The 20,355-nt window shown below is 39.7% G+C and overlaps 1 protein-coding gene across 1 annotated transcript in view; it reads left to right on the top strand.

Moving 5' to 3' along the window:
- The window catches only part of NLGN4X (neuroligin 4 X-linked), a 160,827-nt gene that overhangs the window by 60,889 nt on the left and 79,583 nt on the right, over positions 1-20,355 (top strand). Inside the window, exons 4-5 of the mRNA XM_060273479.1 lie at positions 11,109-11,168; positions 14,982-15,134. Of these exons, the coding sequence (XP_060129462.1) occupies positions 11,109-11,168; positions 14,982-15,134 (213 nt within the window). The remainder of the gene's footprint in view (positions 1-11,108; positions 11,169-14,981; positions 15,135-20,355) is intronic.

Raw genomic sequence — 20,355 nt, 5'->3', positions numbered from 1 at the left:
CAAGCTGGGTTTTGCACACACATCCAATGCAATTTCTTTTTTCAGTGTTATACTAACCATACAAAAACATAACGATGATTTAGTCATCCTTCGTATCCCAGCTGTGGCTACCATGTAAAAAGAGTCCCATAGTTGTCCCAATGTATAGTCCGAAGGCACAGGAGGCCACCACCTTGCTGAAGCTAAGCAGATGAGGGTCTGGTCAGTGCCTGGTTGAGAAACCACCTGGGAACTACATCTATATCATCTTGTATTCTATGGTGGAAGAAAGGCAAGATAATAAATGTAACAAAATGTATAAACAGTGCCTCTGGCACAGGGTATGGCAAAGATGGAGTATGCTGGGCACCAAATGAGAAATATGGAGAGTACTTGGATTAGAATAACAAAAAATATTTTATTGGCTTTGTTTTGATTGTATACTATTCTTTGCTGATGTTATAAGCTTTCTTGGGGGTCCCATGATGGAGCCCAAAGGCACAGCATAAATGCTATACATAAATTTTGCTATGCCCAACTTGAGATGCTGATATCCAGGATAAGGTATCAGAAAGGCAGCGGATCTCAGATTAGGGTTAGAAAATGTATATTGGGAGAGGCCTCCGCACAAAAATGGCAGTGGAGCTGTGAGAACAAATGTGATCACATAGGAAGGAGTGTGTAGAGACAACAGAGTAGAAGACCAAAGACTGAGCCCTGTGAGACTGCTATAGGGAGATGGAGAAATGACAGCTGAGAAAGAAGGAAGAAGAAAAAGAAAAAATGCACTTTGATGTAAGGCATTTGCACGGAGCAAGGAATTATTGATAGCTCGGGTATATTTCTTTTCTTCTGATCCTAGCTGCCTTTCCTTTAAATGCAAGCCCCATTTATACCACATGCAGTGCAAGCAAGCAAGCAGGCAAGCACTTCCAGAATTTTAACAAGTGGATATAAATTAATATTTTCACACCAGTGGAAGAAAAAAAATGGAATGGAGAGCACTTGCAGCTTAGACTGATTATACAAATATTGATGGAACATAAAACCAAAAGAATGTGTTTAGTTTTACAGCCATGATGGTACAGATATTTTTATTGCAGGCTGATAGTATTAATTTGCATGGTGCAGAAAAGGTGGGATAAATACAGTAAATCAATGAGTTGGCTTTAAAAAGATACCCATTTTCCTCCAAACAGTTTGCAGTGCTTCTCATTTTCTTATGATTACACATTTCTACTTAACTTCATAACTCCTCTCTCTATTATTCCTTCTTGCAAAACCCCATCTCTACTGTGTCAAAAGCATGAATTCCTGATTTCACTTGTCTTTTAAGTTACCTAGTTCAGTGCATAGAACATTTCATGGTCATCTAGAGTGGCTATGTTCTCTGTTAAAAATAATATTGGTAGCATCTTATTATGTCACATACAGTTGAATTACTCTCAATTACCTGAGCAATGATGGCCACCTTTGAGAGTCTGCTTAAGTTGAAGGCGATGTCAAGGAGACAGAAAAAATGGTTCTTCATTCTGAGGCACTTCTGAAATAGGGTTTAGTTATATATCTGTTCAGCTGAAGAGAGGTGTGGCTAGAATAAAATACTATGCACATCTCAGCAGTGCTTATGTCAGGGTTCAGGCACAATTTATGCAGTATGTCTGATGTATACAGTCCAAGCATGCTGGAATTCTAAACCATCTATTTGGCTGATGGAGATGATTATGAAGTCAGGGTACACCATGCATTTTGCATAGCTGGTTTCCTAACATTTGGCACAGGCCAGCCAATAGGCTCCTGCTTTTCTAGATTCATCAGCGCACATTTTGAGGGGTAAAGAATGAAACTTTCTGCAAGTAATTTTAATGTCAGGGCCCTGCAATTGCTCTACAGGCTTGCATTCCCTTCCCTCATGCATTCCCTTCTGCAGCAAAATTTTGTGAACCATCTTCTAATGTTTGTCCCATCTTATGATTTAAAGCTAATCATGAATAGAATATTAGTGGGCATGCTGACCATAGTTAAAAATGAAAAGGGAAGGGAAGGGATATTCATGTAAGACAGACGAAGGAAAGTAATGGAGTACCTGCTTCCCATATTTTCAATATGATTCACTACAACTGCATTGGTTTCTTACAAAACTGCTAGACATTTGATTAAGACAAAATGTCCTTTTGGTACTTAATGAGTGTGTATTTATTTCGATTGATGGCTTACCCATTGATTATTTAATTCATTCTAATGACATAAAAAAAACAAAAAAACAACAACTTTAAAATCTGCCATTTTCTGCTTATTTTCTACTAGTAGTTCCACTGAGATAAACAGAACTATGAAAAGAGTTGGTGGGGACTTGATTCAAGAATGAATTCCCTAGGGAACGTTCATTATTCCTTTTTTCCAGTGAAATTGCTTTATGCCATTCTGTGACTATAACAAATGAATATGCAATATTGGAGTGGTGGTGTATATAAATACACAAGTAGCCATTTGCAATAATGAATCCCTCTGGTGCTCATGCTATTTTTAAGGTGCACTTCAATACTTCTGAATAAATACCTTCGTTTTAATGTTCAAAACATCACAACAGATTGTAGTAGAACTTTTCCAAGGTGCCATGCCCAAGCAATTAGCAATGGGCTCTACAGAGAGTCTCCACAGCATGGCGGCAGTTCACACAAACCTGCAATCCCCCTGGTAGCTCCTCGTACTTCTGAGAATCTTTAGTAGGAAACTGTCAGCTATTGTGACCTCGCTGAATTTGCTTTCTTTCCTTGGGTAGTTGCATCTGTTTTTGACTCCATCGGGGTACTTTGGAAAAAGATGTGTCTCAGAGCCCATTCTTGGCATTAGTAATAATCAGCTGGTACATATGGTAAAAGACTGCATATGGAAACCTTGCCTAATGCAACACCTTATTTGCAAGGGTTGTGTCGAACTGATTGCAAGACACAGAAAGTGAATTTCTGTAGGATTTGTGGGATTCCTTCTTTGATATGAACAACACACTCTTACTGCCTGACTGGCCATTATTTGATCCTACCAATGTATTTGATGCTTCTTTCCAATTTAGACCTTTATAATATAGAATCCCCCCCTTTTAGTTTATTCCTAATTGTTATATTGGCCTAGGCTGAGTACATATCCATATTTTTAGAAGGCACGTCTACACACCTTTTCATCTTATAAAAAGTATGGTATGCCCTACACAGTGGGGAAAGGGCTAGGGCTTACTGGACATCTTCAAGTGGGTCTGGGAAAGCTATCACTCCTGAAAATGGGATCCTCCACAATTTAGACATACTTGAACAAGTTACATCATTGGAATCATACATAATGATCAGCTCAATGATAAAGTCAATTCAAATTGGGGGGAAAATACCCTTAAAATACCCTTAAAGTGGTGGTTCCAAAATATTTTTATTCCTTTATTTAATTTCATTTCCCTCCCTCTATCTTCCAAGGAACTTGGTGTATATGATTCCATATTTTTAAACTCATAGCAATCTTGTGATGTAGGTTAGGCTGAGAGTAGCCCCAGGTTACCCAGTGTTGCTGAGAAAGTGGTGATATCCTTCTGAGCTGACTTAGTGGGTTCAGGATATCACAATGGCTCTGATCCTATCTCCAGGGTCATTTCACATAATAGCACAGGGTGATTGTGTTTTAGTCACCTGACTAAAAGCTGTGCTGTGGAGTGCCACAGTGTACCCCAGTGCTGTTCAACATCTGTAGGAAGTAATGGAAGCATTCATCATCATATCTGTGGCATGGTGTCATTTGTGCAATGATGGTATCCAGCTCTACTTCTGTAACCTCTGAATCAGGTGAGGCCACGCAAACCCTTGCCCAGTGGTTGGACTCTGTGGTGGGCTGGATGAGAGCCAATAAACCAACTCTGAATCCTGGCAACATGAAATGACTGTGGCTGAACATTTTACAAAACCAGATAATTGGTGAATTGCCTGATTTGGATGGGGCAAAAGAAGAGGTTTGTAGTCTGGGGGCTCCTGGGTTCATCGTTATCATTAGAAGCCCAGGTGACCTCAATGGGTAGGAGTAACTTCTACCAGCTTGGGCTGCTAAGACAGCTACAGCCATCTCTGGACCACGATAGTGTGACCACTGTTGCCCGTGTGTTTGGTAACCTTCAGGCTCTATGTGCTCTCTAGGGCTGCCCTTGAGATTGGTTTGGAAGCTGTAGCTGGTATAAAATGCAACGACTAAACTGCTCATTGGAGTGGGGTATTGCAAAAATGTCACGCCACTGCTAAGTTTAAGGTGCTGGTTTGGGGACCCAACTGATCACTGTAGACGAGAGCCTTCTGTGGATACCAGCTTTTCAGGAGGTCTATTCCACACAAAGTAGGAATTGGGCATTTTGTGTGGCACCTACCCTTTGGAGTTTCCTCCTCTTTAATATTAGACAGCAGTTGTCTCTGTGGTCTTTTTGGTGCCTGCTGAAGAGTTGTCATCTAATAAGCCTTTTAAGTTGAGATCTTTCCCAGTCTGTATCTGTAGTGGAATGATTTTTGATAGGTTTTCAACATGTCATTTTTGTATTATCACTTGTTGCTTGCCACCATGAGTTCCTTTGGGAGGAAGAACAGGGTACAAGTTAAATAAACATACAAACAAATATTCAGAGCATTGGCCCATTCATCTCACTATTGCTTACATTGATTGGCAGTGGCTCTTCAATGTTTCAGGTAGTAGTCTCTCCCAGCCCAACTTGGAGATACCAAGTCCCATCTGCATGTATATCGGATGATCTTCCAGTGAACCACAGCTGCAGTCTTGTTAAAACTCTACAACTAACAGCATAAATTTTTGGTAAAGGAGTGTTTTTGTACATCTATTCTTCTCAGTAACACAGCAATTTGCAATTTGAGATTCAGTAAGAATGTAATTAAACTATGTTCTCAGAATGACCAACTGGACATGTTGACAACAACCTAAGTATGCTATTCCTTTAACTCACTGACAAACTGCGATGTGTGCATTGCATTGCGACGGGTTACATCACTGGTCATGACATGATGTAACCCAACGCAGCATGATGTAAGCGTCGTGATACATTGGAGATTTAAAGAAACAGCAATGTTTCATATTTAAAATTTAGCTTGGGGAATTTCCTTCTGTCCTGTCTTTTTGACCTTAATGATCATCTTTTAAAATATATGCATTCTTTGATTGTGTCATTAAAGGAATAATAAACAGTGAAGTGCAGGAAAAATACAAAATTGTGACAAGTTTTAATGATCCTGACTTCTACGTGTTTCCTAATGGTTAGCTGACCAAAAGGGCAAAAATTGTGGTATCCTGCATTAAACTGATACCTGCTTGTAGCATACTCTGGTCTGGATAATGGCAACTATTCTTTAGAAATGGCCCAGGCTTGCAGTAGGGTGTTGGATTGTGGCAGGTTTATATCCTAATGTGGTTTAAATTATTCACCATGCAGTTAAATGTAAGTGGTTGCAACTTGGTGGTGAAAAAGTACCCTAAGCATGTTATTCTATGCTCCCTCCGTGCATTGAACCCCATAGGACTGCTATGTATGAGATCAGACTGGAAGTGACACATCTCATCCTTTTGATCCTTGGTATGTCTATTCTGATGTATTAAAAGTGACCTGAACTCGCTTAGATAAGGTATTTCATTTCTTAATTAACTTTGGAGTAGCCTCTTGGAGTAGACTTTTAGCTGCGCTACTTTTGCCCTTCTTGTTTATTCTGCATTATACAGTTTTTCTGTCTTCCTGCTATGGCCCGCTTAAATATTCTCCATGCTGTGTCTAGAATGATTTTTCACTGCAGATTGTGTTTGTGGAAGAGAGACTCAAAATAAGATAAGTGGAATCCACAGGGAGAAATTGCAGCAGTTAACATAAAAACTAATCAGATCATGACAAGAGGATTATGGGCAGAAGAATGTGTTTTAAATAGTAAAGGAGAAACCTGCAGTATTGGCTTGTAGACTGGATGTTGAGCATAATGAACTGAGCACAACAGTGAAAGTGTAAACCTAGGAGCCTGAGCAAAGAGGGAATACTGAAGATTTTCAAACTGATGAAAATTAATTACCCCCGGGTATAAGTAAATGGAAGATTTTCTTTCTTTGTGGTCTAAAAAGACACATTACTATGAAATTTTGTGGTGCAATTTTTTAATACTTCCCATTTCTAGACCTTGCTTTACAAAGGATTGCACAGATTAATATTATTATGAACTAGTCTTTAAGCAGCTTGGTGCCCTCCAAATGTTTTAAACTACAACTCCTCACTAGTCCCAGTCGGCACAGCCCCAGTTTTATACAATGTACCCTGCCAAATCCATCAGTCATGTTCATGAGCAAAGCTATTGGAAAAAAAGTGCTAAAGTAGTTACTGCTAGACTCATCAATAGGAGATTACTGTGGACCACAGGGGATCCTGACACAAGGTGGAAAAGCCTGGGGTGATGTAAGTGAAAATATTAAAGAGGAGGAGGTTGAGGTAATGAAAATAAGACTCTCAAAAGAACCTGGAAACAAAGGCAGGAAGAAAGTTAAGCGAATCACATAAGAACAAAGAACCATTCTGAACTTTGCTGAAGTGTAGTGAGAAAAAAGGAGATAAAAAACCAAAGGAGTGAGATATGTATTAAATTATGGGAGAATAGGGAAATGAATAGTGGCTGACAACTAGCAGTTAGTTAGGGATAGACAAGTCTGCCTTTCCAGGTCAATGGAACTCTTTCGGACATGTGCACTCATAAGTCTGTTCTGTCTTCTTTCTCTATTAATCTGTAGTTTTAATAAAGCCACATGAAAATTCACATTCAAATCATATTTCCTAACATATATTTCGCTCAAAACGTGCATTTTGAAATGTATTTTGATAGCTTTCTGGAGGAGACTTACATCAAGATTCATGATTTGCGGAAGCCAACAGTGCTATCTGAACCATGTCTACTTAGAAGTAAGTCCTGCTAAAATCAGCGGGGTTTATACCCACGGGAGTAGGGTTAGGAATACAGCTAGAATTCTGCTCAGCATATTTTTCCAGAAGGTATGCATCAGATCAGTTCATATTAGAGGCCACATCAAATTTTGAGGGACTAAAAATGGGGTGGTGTTTATGAAGAAGAAAGTCAAATTATATTTTGATCATATTGCAGATTTTTGCGTACAGAAAAGTAAATGTATGTAGCTTGGGGTGGTGTATCAAAGTACACTTAAGTGGGAACACAAAGACAGCAACTTTGTCCATCAATACTGTATGGAATCCAGGAAAAAAAAATGACAAAAGCTCAGTTGTGATGGGCTTCAAGGGCTGGCCAGTATTTTGCACACATTCTGCCATTTCAGTAGGACCCAATCCTCACTACTATGTACCAGCCAGGAATGCATTTTGAAACAAAAAATATCTTCAGTAGGTTCCATACCATAATGCATAGCTGCCAAGTCTCCTGTTTTTCACGGGGAACCCCCAGATTTTAATCCGTTTCCCACTGTTATCCCGAATAGAAAAAAAAATCCCGGAAATCCCGCAGATTTCCCACCTGCCAGGGAGGCTCCATTTCGGGTGCCGCTCTGCCCATGCCTGGGCACCGGAAATCGGGCAGAGCGGCACCGGAAGTTGCTTCTACACATGTCCAGACATGCGTAGAAGAGACTTCCGGTGCCGCGCTGCTGCTGAGCCCGCATTTTTCAACGGGAGACTTGGCTGCTATGCCATATTGATGTTAGCCATCTGTATAATTTCAGCTGGTAATGGAGCCCAAAGGGCTGGAGCTGCAGCAGCAAAAGTCTGGTTTCTGGTACAAACTGAGCATACCTCTAGGGCAGGGGTCAGCAAACTTTTTCAGCAGGGGGCTGGTCCACTGTCCCTCAGACCTTGTGGGGGGCTGGACTATATTTTGAAAAGAAAAGAAAAATGAACAAATTCCTATGCCCCACAAATGGATGTGAGGGCGATCTGGCTGCGACATCTGTCACCCCATTGATCGCCAGGCTTGATTCGGCTGATCTGGCTGGCTAGGCAGGTGTTCCCTTCCTCCCTCACCGTTCCATGTGAGTCCCTCCCGAAGCTGCACGCTCGGTAGAAGAGAACGACCATCCCAGATAGAAGGAGTGTACCGTTCTTTGGTCAAGGGTATACGATAGCTGCGCTCCCCTGCTAGAACTCCAAATAACCCACAAATAACCCAGAGATGTATTTTAAATAAAAGGACACATTCTACTCATGTAAAAATACCAGGCAGGTCCCACAAATAACCCATGAAAGGACACTTTCTACTCATGTAAAAGGACGCTGATTCCCGGACTGTCTGCGGGCCAGATTTAGAAGGAGATTGGTCCGGATCCGGCCCCCAGGCCTTAGTTTGGGGATCCCTGCTCTAGGGCATGCGGTATTCTCAACAGCCCCATCTGAGCAGCACAGTTGCCAGACAGGGATACAGGGGTCGAGATGGTTCCTTCAGTAATCTGAGTTAACACCAAACCACAAATGGGAAGTAGAACTGCACAAAGTAGCCTTTGCCTGTGGTATCTGTGCATAGAATGGAAACATCTGAAAAGCAGGGAGCAGCTTGGGAATGTGCAACCTTCCACACAACCTGGAATCCCAGGTGTCCAGATGACATACAAGGCTGAACATGTGAAGGCTTCACCCCATTTTAGCCATTCACATTCTATGAATGGACACCAGGGGCTGATTGTGGCATTGCTACCTACTTGCAAGTTGGCATTAACCATGAGCAGTATCCCTGGATATGGATAAAAGTCTTCATATGAATACATATCATCATACTGTAAAAGAAATGCAACAAAGAGACTGGAAATGTTTATTGTGGTGTGTATATAAGCTGCACAGGGAGAACCATGTTGTGTTAAAAGTCAGATGAAGTGACACCTACTCTCTTCATCTACATTTATAATAATAATATAATAATAATTTATTATTTATACCCCACCCATCTGGCTGGGTTTCCCCAGCCACTCTGGGCGGCTTCCAGCAGAAAAATGAAATAAAATAATCTATTTAACATTTATTTATTGCCTTTGTTGGTGTGATTTACCAGGGAACATCCTTCCACAGTCAGAAAAGCAGACAGGTCTCAGGGTCAAATGCAACCTTCCAGGACTCTCTTTGTGGCCCTTGGGACTTTCCCCAGGTGACACGCCTTCCCAGCTCTGCTTTGTGCCCCAAGTGTTTATGTTCGGCTGCAATGTGTCCTTGTACTCTGATAACGTCTCTTGGTTGCTTGGATGTAGAGAGGTATATGAGAGCATGTCTAGAAACTAGCCTAGTGTATAAAGGTAAAAACTGCATTCATCGCCCGTTTTTTGTTTCTGGCCTCCATATGCCATTGGCTTATGGCTCCTAGAAAATTGTCCAGTTGGGAGGATGACCCCTTCCTATATTTACTGCTCCTAATGTATGGTAAACTGAACATCCTTTGGATTTGTGGCCTTGATTTTTTACCTCATTAGGTTTAACAGCACCATCTGGTTCAACCCATGTCAAGACAACTTTTTTGGCTGTTTTCTTCAAGGCTGCTTGAACAGAGTTCTACTCTCACAATGACACAGAGAGAGAGAGAGGGAGGGAAGGAGGGAGGGAGGGAGGGATTTTCAGCAGGAGGTCACTGGAGCTCAGGTTGACATTCTAAGAAAACAAGGGGGAAGTTCATGGTGAGCTCCAGCTCTTCTTTTTCTAGAAATCTCTCTCTCTCTCTCTCTCTCTCTCTCTCTCTCTCTCTCTCTCTCTCTCTCTCTCTCTCTCTCTCTCTCCCTCTCCCTCTCTCTCTCTCTCTCTCTCTCTCTGCGTATCCCACTAAATGAGAAAACTCAACATGGCAAAATTATAAGCAACAGAAGGGGGAGCCTTATAAAGAATGAATAATGTCACTCATACTTTAGAGAAATGTCACACCAAGCTTATATGAATCAATTTTCCCACATGCACAGAACACCATCTGTGTGAGGGATTGTACATACTGTACTACTACTCTTTTCCCCTGTGGCTCCCCTCATAGTCACTCAAGACTGGAAATGGTTTCCCCCCAAAGATCTTAGCCCTACAAGAGTTCCTGCATGGTATGTCTCAGTGTAGCCAGATCTATGGGGAATTCTTGATTCTAAATAAGAGTATTACTGTTTCTTACTTCTGTTTTTGCTCTCATGGTAAGTAAAATGTTGTGTATAACTATGACAGGTATAATGTGCTTGGAACTGAATGCGTAATCCACACATAGACCTGAATCTTTCACACTCAGATGATTCTCAGTTTGAAATTAGATGTTTTAAGTTCATTGTTGATGATGGTGGAAATGTGTATTCAGCGAAACAAATATCCCGACTTCTCTGTGTTGCGCAATATTTTCCATGTGTGTTATCTGTGTTAATTATTTTGTTTGTATTAATAATAATTACATTAAATTCATTTTAAATACTACAGTGATTTTTGTCAGAAGACAGGATCCAAAGAGCTACGTTTGCATGTCCAAGATGTTGGGTATGCCCAGTAGGATTTTTGACTTTTCCACTCTGAACAGCAACAGACCCAAATTTCAATTTGCCATGTCACAAAAGTGTATACCTCTCCTTGGTGTTCAAAATAGTTGTGTAGTTCTTTGGATTCAAACCATAATGACTTGGGAACAGAGACAATGGCACAACTTAGGCAGGCATCTGAAACAGAATTTCATATTCATTTTTCACCACTTATCCCCAATCTTTTAAAATCTTTGCTAATTAAAATGTCTATTTGATGAATATTGTACTATGATAGTGCACTGAAAATTGGACTGTCAACTGAATTACAAAGAATTCATGTATACAGAATGTGTTTTTTTCTTATAAATTTTGAATGCAAAATAAGCAATCATTTTAAATAAAATTAATTGCATTGTCACAACATTTGATTTTTTCCTACCAGTTTTTTTTCCTGATTTGTTGTCTTTAGCATTTATGTTAGTGTGCAATTTGCATCCTTTTTTCAGATTCAAATTTTGACTTTTTGTGTTACCTTTTTTTCCTTTTTTCCACTTTTTGGATAGTTTTTTTTTCCTTTAAATTTTTGGGAACCTGCTGTTTTTGAATTCTCTTTTTTCCCTTTATTCTCCTGCTCACTCTGATCCCAGGAGCCAACACAAAGAAAAGCGCAGATGATATAACCAGTAATGATCGTGGGGAAGACGAAGGTATTTTTTGTTTTTGTTTTCCCAAAAACTGAAACGTGATATGCATGAACATTAACTTCCCCCCTCCTTTATTTAATCACACACATTTCAGTGTGCTGCTTTATTTTCTTCTTATCTGGAATCAACTTTCCTTTCCACCTCTTTTTTTCTTCTTCCAAAAATAAGACACAAATTAGCATTTAGATGACTGCAATTCCCCTTTGAGATAAGTGTACAGGTTATCTGTAAATATGTGTGAAGTGAGTAACATAAATATTATTTACAACCAAAAATGCTTCCTTATTCCCAGTCCGAATTTTTGCCTAGGAAAAGGGGAAAAAATATGGACTTGAAACCTTGCATGTGTATCTTTTCCTTTATCCTTTTTAGTACATTTTGTAAATTCACCTTCACCTTATCTCCCTCTTCCTCTTCCCCATATAGTGGATGCAATTACTTTGTCTCCTGTTTCAGTCCCCGCTCCCCTGATATTTCAAAGGAAACTGTTTAATTTATTTTATTCTCTAAAGCTTTCTTCCTTTGCATGTATCCGGGGCAACGTTAACACTACCATTTACTCCCATATTGCTCCCAGGAATATGGTTTGTGTGTTTATATATGATATATAGCACACTAGTGATGCCCATCCTTTTGGGATGCCCATCACTTCCATGTTATTGTAAACATGCACGGAAGCATAATCATGTGGGTATATGTTTTATATATTTTTAATATATAAAATCTGTGAAGTGTCATGGATACAACTACTTAGGTTGTAGCAACCGCATTATTCTGGTAGGTGTAAAGGAAGACTAACTGTGGTGGGGACTTTTATTGGGGGGGGGGGAAATGCAGGATTCATTTAAACTCCTGTGGATTATTGGGTGCTTGTTATGCAATGCAAGATTTTTAGAACTTTCCCCATAATGATGGAGGCAAGTACCTTAATATGACACAACAATGTTTCTCTTTCTTTGTTTAATAATAAGCACATATACTATAAGAATATGGGACACAGTGGCACTGTGGGTTAAACCACAGAGCCTAGAGCTTGCCGATCAGAAGGCCGGCGGTTCAAATCCCTGCGATGGGGTGAGCTCCCGTTGCTCGGTCCCAGCTCCTGCCAACCTAGCAGTTTGAAAGCACGTCAAAGTGCAAGTAGATAAATAGGGAAGTGGGAAGGTAAACGGCGTTTCCGTGTGCTGCTCTGGTTCGCCAGAAGCGACTTTGTCATGCTGGCCACATGACCTGGAAGCTGTACACCGGCTCCCTCGGCCAATAATGCGAGATGAGCGCCGCAACCCCAGAGTCGGTCACGACTGGACCTAATGGTCAGGGGTCGCTTTACCTTTATACTATAAGAATACACTTTCAGCATTTGGTTATATTCAGATTAAACACAAATTTCAGAGAAAATCTTAATTCACTCCTAAACCTCTTTATTGTTCCACATTTAATAACAGCTGTAATAACACACCACTAGGATTTGAACCCTTTTCAGACAAAAATTACACTTAGCTTGTTTCTTAATGTTAGACATCCTGACAAAGGTTTGCATAAACTGTTGAATTATCTGAGTCTGCCACTTTCATGAATTCTGGATTTCAACCTCACATCCTTGGTGTCTGGTCTTTTCTTAACCTTATTTCATTTCTTTTCTGTGTTTTGAAATTTGACACTATTTCAACTAGCATGGTAACATTTGCCCTTTCTGTTCCCTTCAGAAATCTTTATAGTTATGGTGTGGTCACCTCTTAATCTCCTCCTTTCTCGAGGCTTTAGAATTATGGTGGCTTTTCTGACCTTTTCAAGTACAGCTGCTGAGATCTCTGCTCCCTTGTTATTGCGACTGTTCACCTTCTTTTCCATTGCTCTGCTGCTGTAATAATGCCTTTCCAAATAAAGTAATTAGACATTTAGTTCACACACAGCAAATAGATTCTGTCATGCAAGGGCTCAGCTCAGAAAGTAGTTTTTCTGTAAAATATGTCTACCCTCCCTCCTTCCCTCCCTAAGTTTGATTATTTGATTTCTGTCACTTAATATAGTAAGTAACATTTTCTGTTCCTCTTATGGGGGCAGATCTGAAAGAGGGCTGCCAGTTGCTGCCCTCCTAGTGTCTATATCTTCCATTTATGCTAGGTAAAAGAAGGTATTATATTCCATATTGGTATCTTGAACAGCACTACAAATGTAATTCTTAGCAGAAAATATATGTATTATTTATCTTGCCAAGGATATGTGAAAATATACTTCTTTCTTAGTTGCAAGTCTGTTGGTTGTTAGCTAGTGAATACCTACCATAGGGGCAGACCTTCGTAATATGCTGCCCTGTGTGAGGCTATTTGATACCATCCCCACAGCCCTCACAGCGCTGGCTTGAGCTGGGCTTTGAGAAAGAGGTGTGAGGCTCTGACAGGTTCCTAGAGCCCTCCTTGGCTGCACACCTGGTGCAACCACACCACAAACACTGCCCTAAATCCACCTCTGCCTACCATGTTTTCTAGAACCAATACAGATACATTGGCGAGTCAATATTTTCCCCCATCAACCTCTGGATTCAAATCACGAAAATGTGGGAGTATAAAACACCACATATTGGTTTCATAATGAGAGGTAGATTGTTATGTTATATTAACATAGAACTATTAATTGCCCGGCAATTTATTAAATAGAATATGCAATCATGCGCACCAACTAGTTTAGGAGAGCTATTCTGAAGGGTGGTTGAAAGGTACTGTCGCCCTACGCCCTAACCCCAAATAAAGTCACTTATAGCTATATCCACCACTTTTATACATACCTTTGGTTTGCTAAATGGGAGAATCTTCTAATGGGTGAGCAAAATTGGCTGCTCCCAATATACTACCCTGTTTTTTTCCAGCTGACAAATCGGGGAAAGCCATTTTGCTTCCGTTTTGGAAATCACAGTTCAGCCCCACAAATGCCTCTAAAAGTTGTTTCAGTGGCAGGGAGGCTTCATACAATAATGGGAGGGAAAGGTTACTTATTTTTGCATCTTTCTCCTCCTTTTTCTGTGAAACATTTTGGTCTTTTAAAGTATTTTTGAAGCAAGCAATGGGATGGCAAATCGCAAATGTCATTCATAGCAGTCCTCCGTTGATTGAATTTAATTAGTTTAGACAAAGCAGAATGTAGATATGAAACTCTTTTCGTCTCCCTAATATCTGTCAATATATTTTGCCCGAAGATTTTCCCCACCCACTTCACGTCTTACTGTGAATGATAATTTTTGGTGGTGATAGTTTGTTGAATATGCCTCAAGAACTGCAACATTATCAGTTTCGGAAATTGAGGAAGACAGAAAGACATGGGACAGTGCTGCTATTTATGTTAATAAATCTATTAAAACTTTGCTGTTTTAAAATAATGTTTATGTTATAAACCACCTCATAATGACACTTTATGTACATTACTTACTTCAACTTATGTATTTTGCATGTGAGATTCCTACATTAACTTGAGCCCTAGTATTGTGTGATACATATCCCAAAAGCAACACAGCTCCGTTTCAAGTTGTGATCCAGGTGAGACTCAGCAGATATAGTTCTCCACCCCCTCCAACATTCCAGTTGTGCGATAAAAGATGCTGTCACCTTTGGTACTTTTGGCCCTTTCCTAGCTTATCTACAAGCCCTATTTTATTCTGGTCCTAACTAAAGATAAGCAGACTAGTAGATAATAAAAATAGATGGCATGAGAAAATATGCAAAAATTATTAGCACTTTTTTTTTGGGGGGGGGAAATAGGCAACAGTTTTCTTTTAATACTTGTATTACTTTCTTGTGTTTTCCTTACTTGTGTTCTTTTCAGACATACATGATCAGAACAGCAAGAAGCCAGTGATGGTCTACATCCATGGTGGATCATATATGGAAGGCACAGGGAATATTGTTGACGGCAGCATACTGGCCAGCTACGGAAATGTCATTGTTGTAACCATCAACTACAGGCTAGGGGTTCTAGGTAAGTTCCCCCCTTTTTTCTTTCTTAAATCAATGAGTGATAACAGATCTTCAGAGCCACAGCTGATTTCTTTCTCTTAAACCATTTAATGGTTGATACATTCTCTATATTGGTTCATGCTGGAAAATCCCAATGGGTGTAATGGAAAGATACTCTCCTCCATGCTGTGCTTTCAGAATCTCTGGTTCTAATTTGATGGATGCATTTTATAATGAACTGTGCATATTAGTCTCTTCCATCTTCTGGGAAAGAGCAGTGAGGCAAAGCTTTGTATAATCAATTCGATTTCCTTTTAGTCAACTCTTGCCACATTGGTTATTGCTTGTGTTGCTGCGTGCGGTTTTTCAGATAACGTATATTAGATTGGACAAACTGAATTATATTGGTAGGCGATATTTTCTTCTTGAATGAAACCACTTCTGCTGTTGCCTAAATCACTGGCTGGCTCATGATGGTATGAATTCAAGGCAGCCAAGATATGTTTTCTTTGTGACTTCCTTGCCTTGGGCTGAAAACTCTTACAAACACGCTCTTATAGCAACCTTCCTTGCCAATAATGAGCTGGTAACAACAAACAATGAAACTACATTTGAATATAAAATATTTAATTTGCCAACATATTAGCAGACGCATGTGGATTTTGTTTTGTAATGATTTGTTGGGTGGTGGGGAATGCAAACTGTGGCTACTATTTTTTTCAAAATCTCATGCTATGTAAAGAATGAGTCACCTGAAGGTAGCCATTATTTTCTCACTGGCACTTGACTGAATTATGCCTGCTTTTAAGCTTCCTCATGAAAGTTAAAGGCTTCTGGTTGTTAAAATGTGGTGAAACATAGACCAGAAAATTAGTTTGCCTTATATTACTTAGCTAATAAAATAGATATGTTTTTTATTTTAAAAAAAACACAAATTTTTGTCTCAATAACATTTTTATTCCCCTGCTTTTGCAAAAACAACAACAACAAAACCATCAAGCATGAGTGCTTTTTTAGCTTTCTGTAGTGCATCTTCATTTCCTTAAATGAACCATTACTAAAAGCAATGTGATTTTGTCTATCAATAAATAAGGCACTCAACATGTGGCTGGCCATGAAAGCATACAGGAATGCAAATGGAGCAAGAGGCCGAGGCCAAATTGCTGACAAGAGCTAAGCATTCAAAAGCATTAGGCCTGTATTGTTTGGCATGCACTGCTTGAGAGTTTGTTTTCAGGCTCAGTTCAATGTGCTGGTTTTAACCTTTAAGCCCTACATGGCTTGGGACCTGGTTATTTTAAGGACCACTGTACTTTCCTCACATCTGAGCCATTGCTCCAGAACCCTTGATCCTATCAAGGATGGTGGGTAGATACTAGTATTAGAGCCTTTTCTGTTGTGGCACCCACTTTGCAGAATATCCACCTGAGATTCATCATACTCCAACACCTCAATGTTTTACATAGTTAGTTGAAACGTGGCTATTTATTAAAGTGTTTAGCTAAGTGCCCTTTTGGTTTACTTCATTGAATTCCGTTCCCACCTTGATCCTTACTTTTTACAAATGATTTTTTATCATTTCTCTAGTCTGTTACATTAATGTTGGTTCATTGTGATTGCAGTTGTGGTTTTAGCAGTGTTGCATATGTTATGAAATATTGTAATTTTTTTAAAAGCAGCTTTGAGTGGGATACAAGTTTTTTTTCAAAAATAAAATTAAATACATTAAATATATTTCATCCCCTATCCAATACTTAGGGGTTAGGATCATGGCCTTGATGTGCTGGTTCTCTCATATGATATTGTGATTAAAATAAAATAAAAAGAATAAGAAAAGAATGGTTCAGCTGATGCATTGATGTTGAAGGCTATACAAAGCAAAAACAAACTGGCATCTGTGAGCCATGCTCAAAAGTCACACTTCTGCACTTTGTTTGGTAGCATGTGGCTAGTTCTTGAGCCGTGTCTGCTGGGCTAGGCTGGCAGTGATGATGATCTCTCTTGATACTTGCAGTTTAGCCTGACCAGATGAGAATGCCTGGGCAGTTCAGGATTATCAGTACTTGTCTGCAATCTGGCTGTACCACAATTAGGCATTTTGGTCAATCTCTCCCTTTTGGCTCTCTGGCTGCCTGGCACCTGTATATGCCTCCTCCATTCCCCTCCTCTGCACCTGCTGACATATCCAAGCATATGAATCAGTTAAGTGCATCATTGAGGGAGGCCACTCATCCTTCCCTCTACCTGCCTCCACTTCTTGGAAGTGACGGGTGACACATCACAGCAATTTTAAATGCCACGACCCACCTCCATGCAAAATATCCTTCTGCTACCTAGTCTGTCCCTGTCCCCGCCCCCACTCAGAGGCATGCCAAAACGTTGGCTTCTTGCCCATTTCCTGCTCATGTTCCTGATTAATAAACTGGCACCTCCTGTGCATGTTGGACATTGAAAATACCTTTTGGTTGGAACATTCTTGTTTTACAATGTCGCTGTTAATGCTAGCTGCTTTGAGCACTTCTTCAGATGTGGGAAGCAATATGCTAATTTCTTAACAAATAATAAAAAAAATGTTTCATTTAATACCATCAATCAGGGATGTCAGAGTAACTTGTAGTTTCAGTTTCTAGCGTGGGTAGTCATTCCACAATTATAGTGCAAACAATTATCCTAGACTCTGCCTTCAGTCCAATTTTATCATTTTCTTTGCAGGACGAATTGTTGGGGAGATAGATGTGCAGACATCTGTGCAAGCTAGCCAGGGATTGAATAGTGGAGAATACATATATAAATGTTTATTGAATGCATAGGAGACCACCTGTTTCCAAATGTGCATTCTGTTAAAAGCAGTGCATAGCATCCATATTTGAATGTACCTTCAGATGGTCTTCCAGTTTATACCTGCTGTTCCTAGATTTCTGTAGTTATTCTAAAGCATGGGGCAGAAACTCAAAGTTGTTGAGCTTTTTGCTAATTTCCCAAAATTTCCCTGGACATATGGCAACCCTACTCTATGGCTGCAGTCCTAAATGCACATATTCAAAAGGGTTTACTTCTCACACAAAATGTAATTGTGCAATCTAATATTATATTACTAGTCGCAATAATACATTTTAGTATCTAATTGTACAATACACAAATATTTACAAATTTAACAGTTCCTTATTTTAAGATTTCTTCTTCACTTAGACCATTTAATATCAATGATGAAGCATGTGAACTATAACAATTGAAGTTTTTCTCTAAGCCATCAGGCAAAAACAGGGGAGGGGGGGGAATAACATGCAAACACATCACTAAAATACAGCAATTATTATTCATTTACATTAAAAGTCTGAAAACATGTTATTTCTGTTAAAAGCAACCTGCTAACTGAAAACAAAATTGTTTTTAAAAGCAACACATTAGGCTGTTTTGTAGGGTTTTTTGTGTTTTTTTGTGTTCAGGAATGATTTTCCCTATCCCCACCTGCCTGTGACGTTTAAAATGTCATATCCATCTCTGCCTAGCAAGACTCCACCCTCCTCTTAGTCTAGAGCTTATTTAATTATATCTGTTCATTGGATCCCTTTTCAAGTGATTAATAAAACTCAGTGAGAAAGGATGCCTCATATATGCCTTTGTTCTCAGAGAAAGCTAACTAAGCCAGTCTCAAGATTTTGCAACATTTCACTTGCACACTGAGCCTTTCTGTAGATCTGAAATTCTGATATAACTATGGAGCCTTAAATGCACCCCAAGAGGGCTGTATAAGGATCTGTTGAGTATATCGGCTGAGTCATACGCTAGAGTGACATGCATCTATAACTGATACCCAGACTGTTTGTAATGCTTTGTTCAGATATAGAGAAGTACTGAAGAAGGCAAAGACTGAATTGAGGGCCTTTCTTTTCTTCTATTCTACGAATAAAACAATCACCACTAGCCAGGTTCTGTACTTTCACAAATAACAAAGCATGCACCAGAATAAGGCTGTGTGTAGTTATAGAGGTGGACTTGAAATGAGGGATGGAAGAAAAATGAGGTTTGATTCACATTTTAATGCAAACCTGCCTAATTTGCACTTCCTGAAACAACACTTAAACTTGAAGCACAGCTATCTTGAGAAATGCACACTTTTTGTGGTGTATCTCCAACTAAAAATGCATGTGTTGGGGATAAAAAAGTGCATATGCATGCAACATACAAAGAATCATTATATTAGAGGGAACTGCTTGCAAAAAACATGTGTATTAGGCAGAGTCACATGCAAAATTTAAGAGAAATATAAGCATATTTTCAGGATGTACCTTAGGCACAAGCTGCTAATACCCAATTCAAGTTATACTACCTATTGTGGCATGCACTACACAGTCCCATTTAATTTATTACTCTCTTGGATTTTGATAATAAAATTTGCTAGTTAAATTTTCTCCTTAGGAAAAAATGCGGCACTTTCATGGGCAGAGGAATGGATTAACTAGGGACTAGCAGAGAAAGCTCAGATAAAAAGGTATTTTGATACAAATGGTTTCTTTGAAAGGTTGGGAAAGATTGGTTCTTCCTCCTCCTCCCCTGCCCCCAAATTGCAGCTGCAAGTGAAAGGATTATATATACAACTGATTATTAAAGTCTTCTCAGATAAACCTTCTTTAAAGTGTCAATAAGCCTGATAAAGAATATCAGCAATTTAGTATGAAATGCTGCTCAAAGCAGCTGTACTTATCACCTCCCAAAAGGCAATGGATTAAATGTTGAAAAACTTATATATATTTAGACCTGAAAAGCAACCAGAAGTACACCCAAACAGCTTGGGTTCTATTCCAGAAGCTAATTATGGACAGCTCAAGTGGTGACTGGAGTGGGGACCATAGCCATGTGTGGATATGTGCAGATAATCAAAGTCTCCAAAGGTGGGCACTTGGAGAAAAAAATCTGGCTCACACCTTCTGAACTTCATGCATCCATGTTTCTGAGGGATGTGCATAGACTTTCTTGGCACAAATTGGTTCCTCTTTCTTGGCAAGGCACAGATCAGTCTGTTGGATATGGGCTCAGTGCAGACAAGGCTGAGAGAAGTCAGGCTGGTCTAACTGGTTGCAATCTGGCTACCTCGAGCCGAGTGTTCCTTTGTACCACTTCAATCTGTGGAACTGGCACATTGGCAGTGCTCCTTCAAGTGTTCGTTCTGCACCTCTAAGGCATTGCTCTTGTAGCTTGGCTGCGCCTGGAATGCTTCACCCATTGACATTAGGCAGGTGTCT

Source organism: Zootoca vivipara, chromosome 4, assembly GCF_963506605.1.
Source record: "Zootoca vivipara chromosome 4, rZooViv1.1, whole genome shotgun sequence".
In the NCBI taxonomy this organism is placed as follows: domain Eukaryota; kingdom Metazoa; phylum Chordata; class Lepidosauria; order Squamata; family Lacertidae; genus Zootoca; species Zootoca vivipara.
This window is presented reverse-complemented; position numbering and strand designations above follow the sequence as displayed.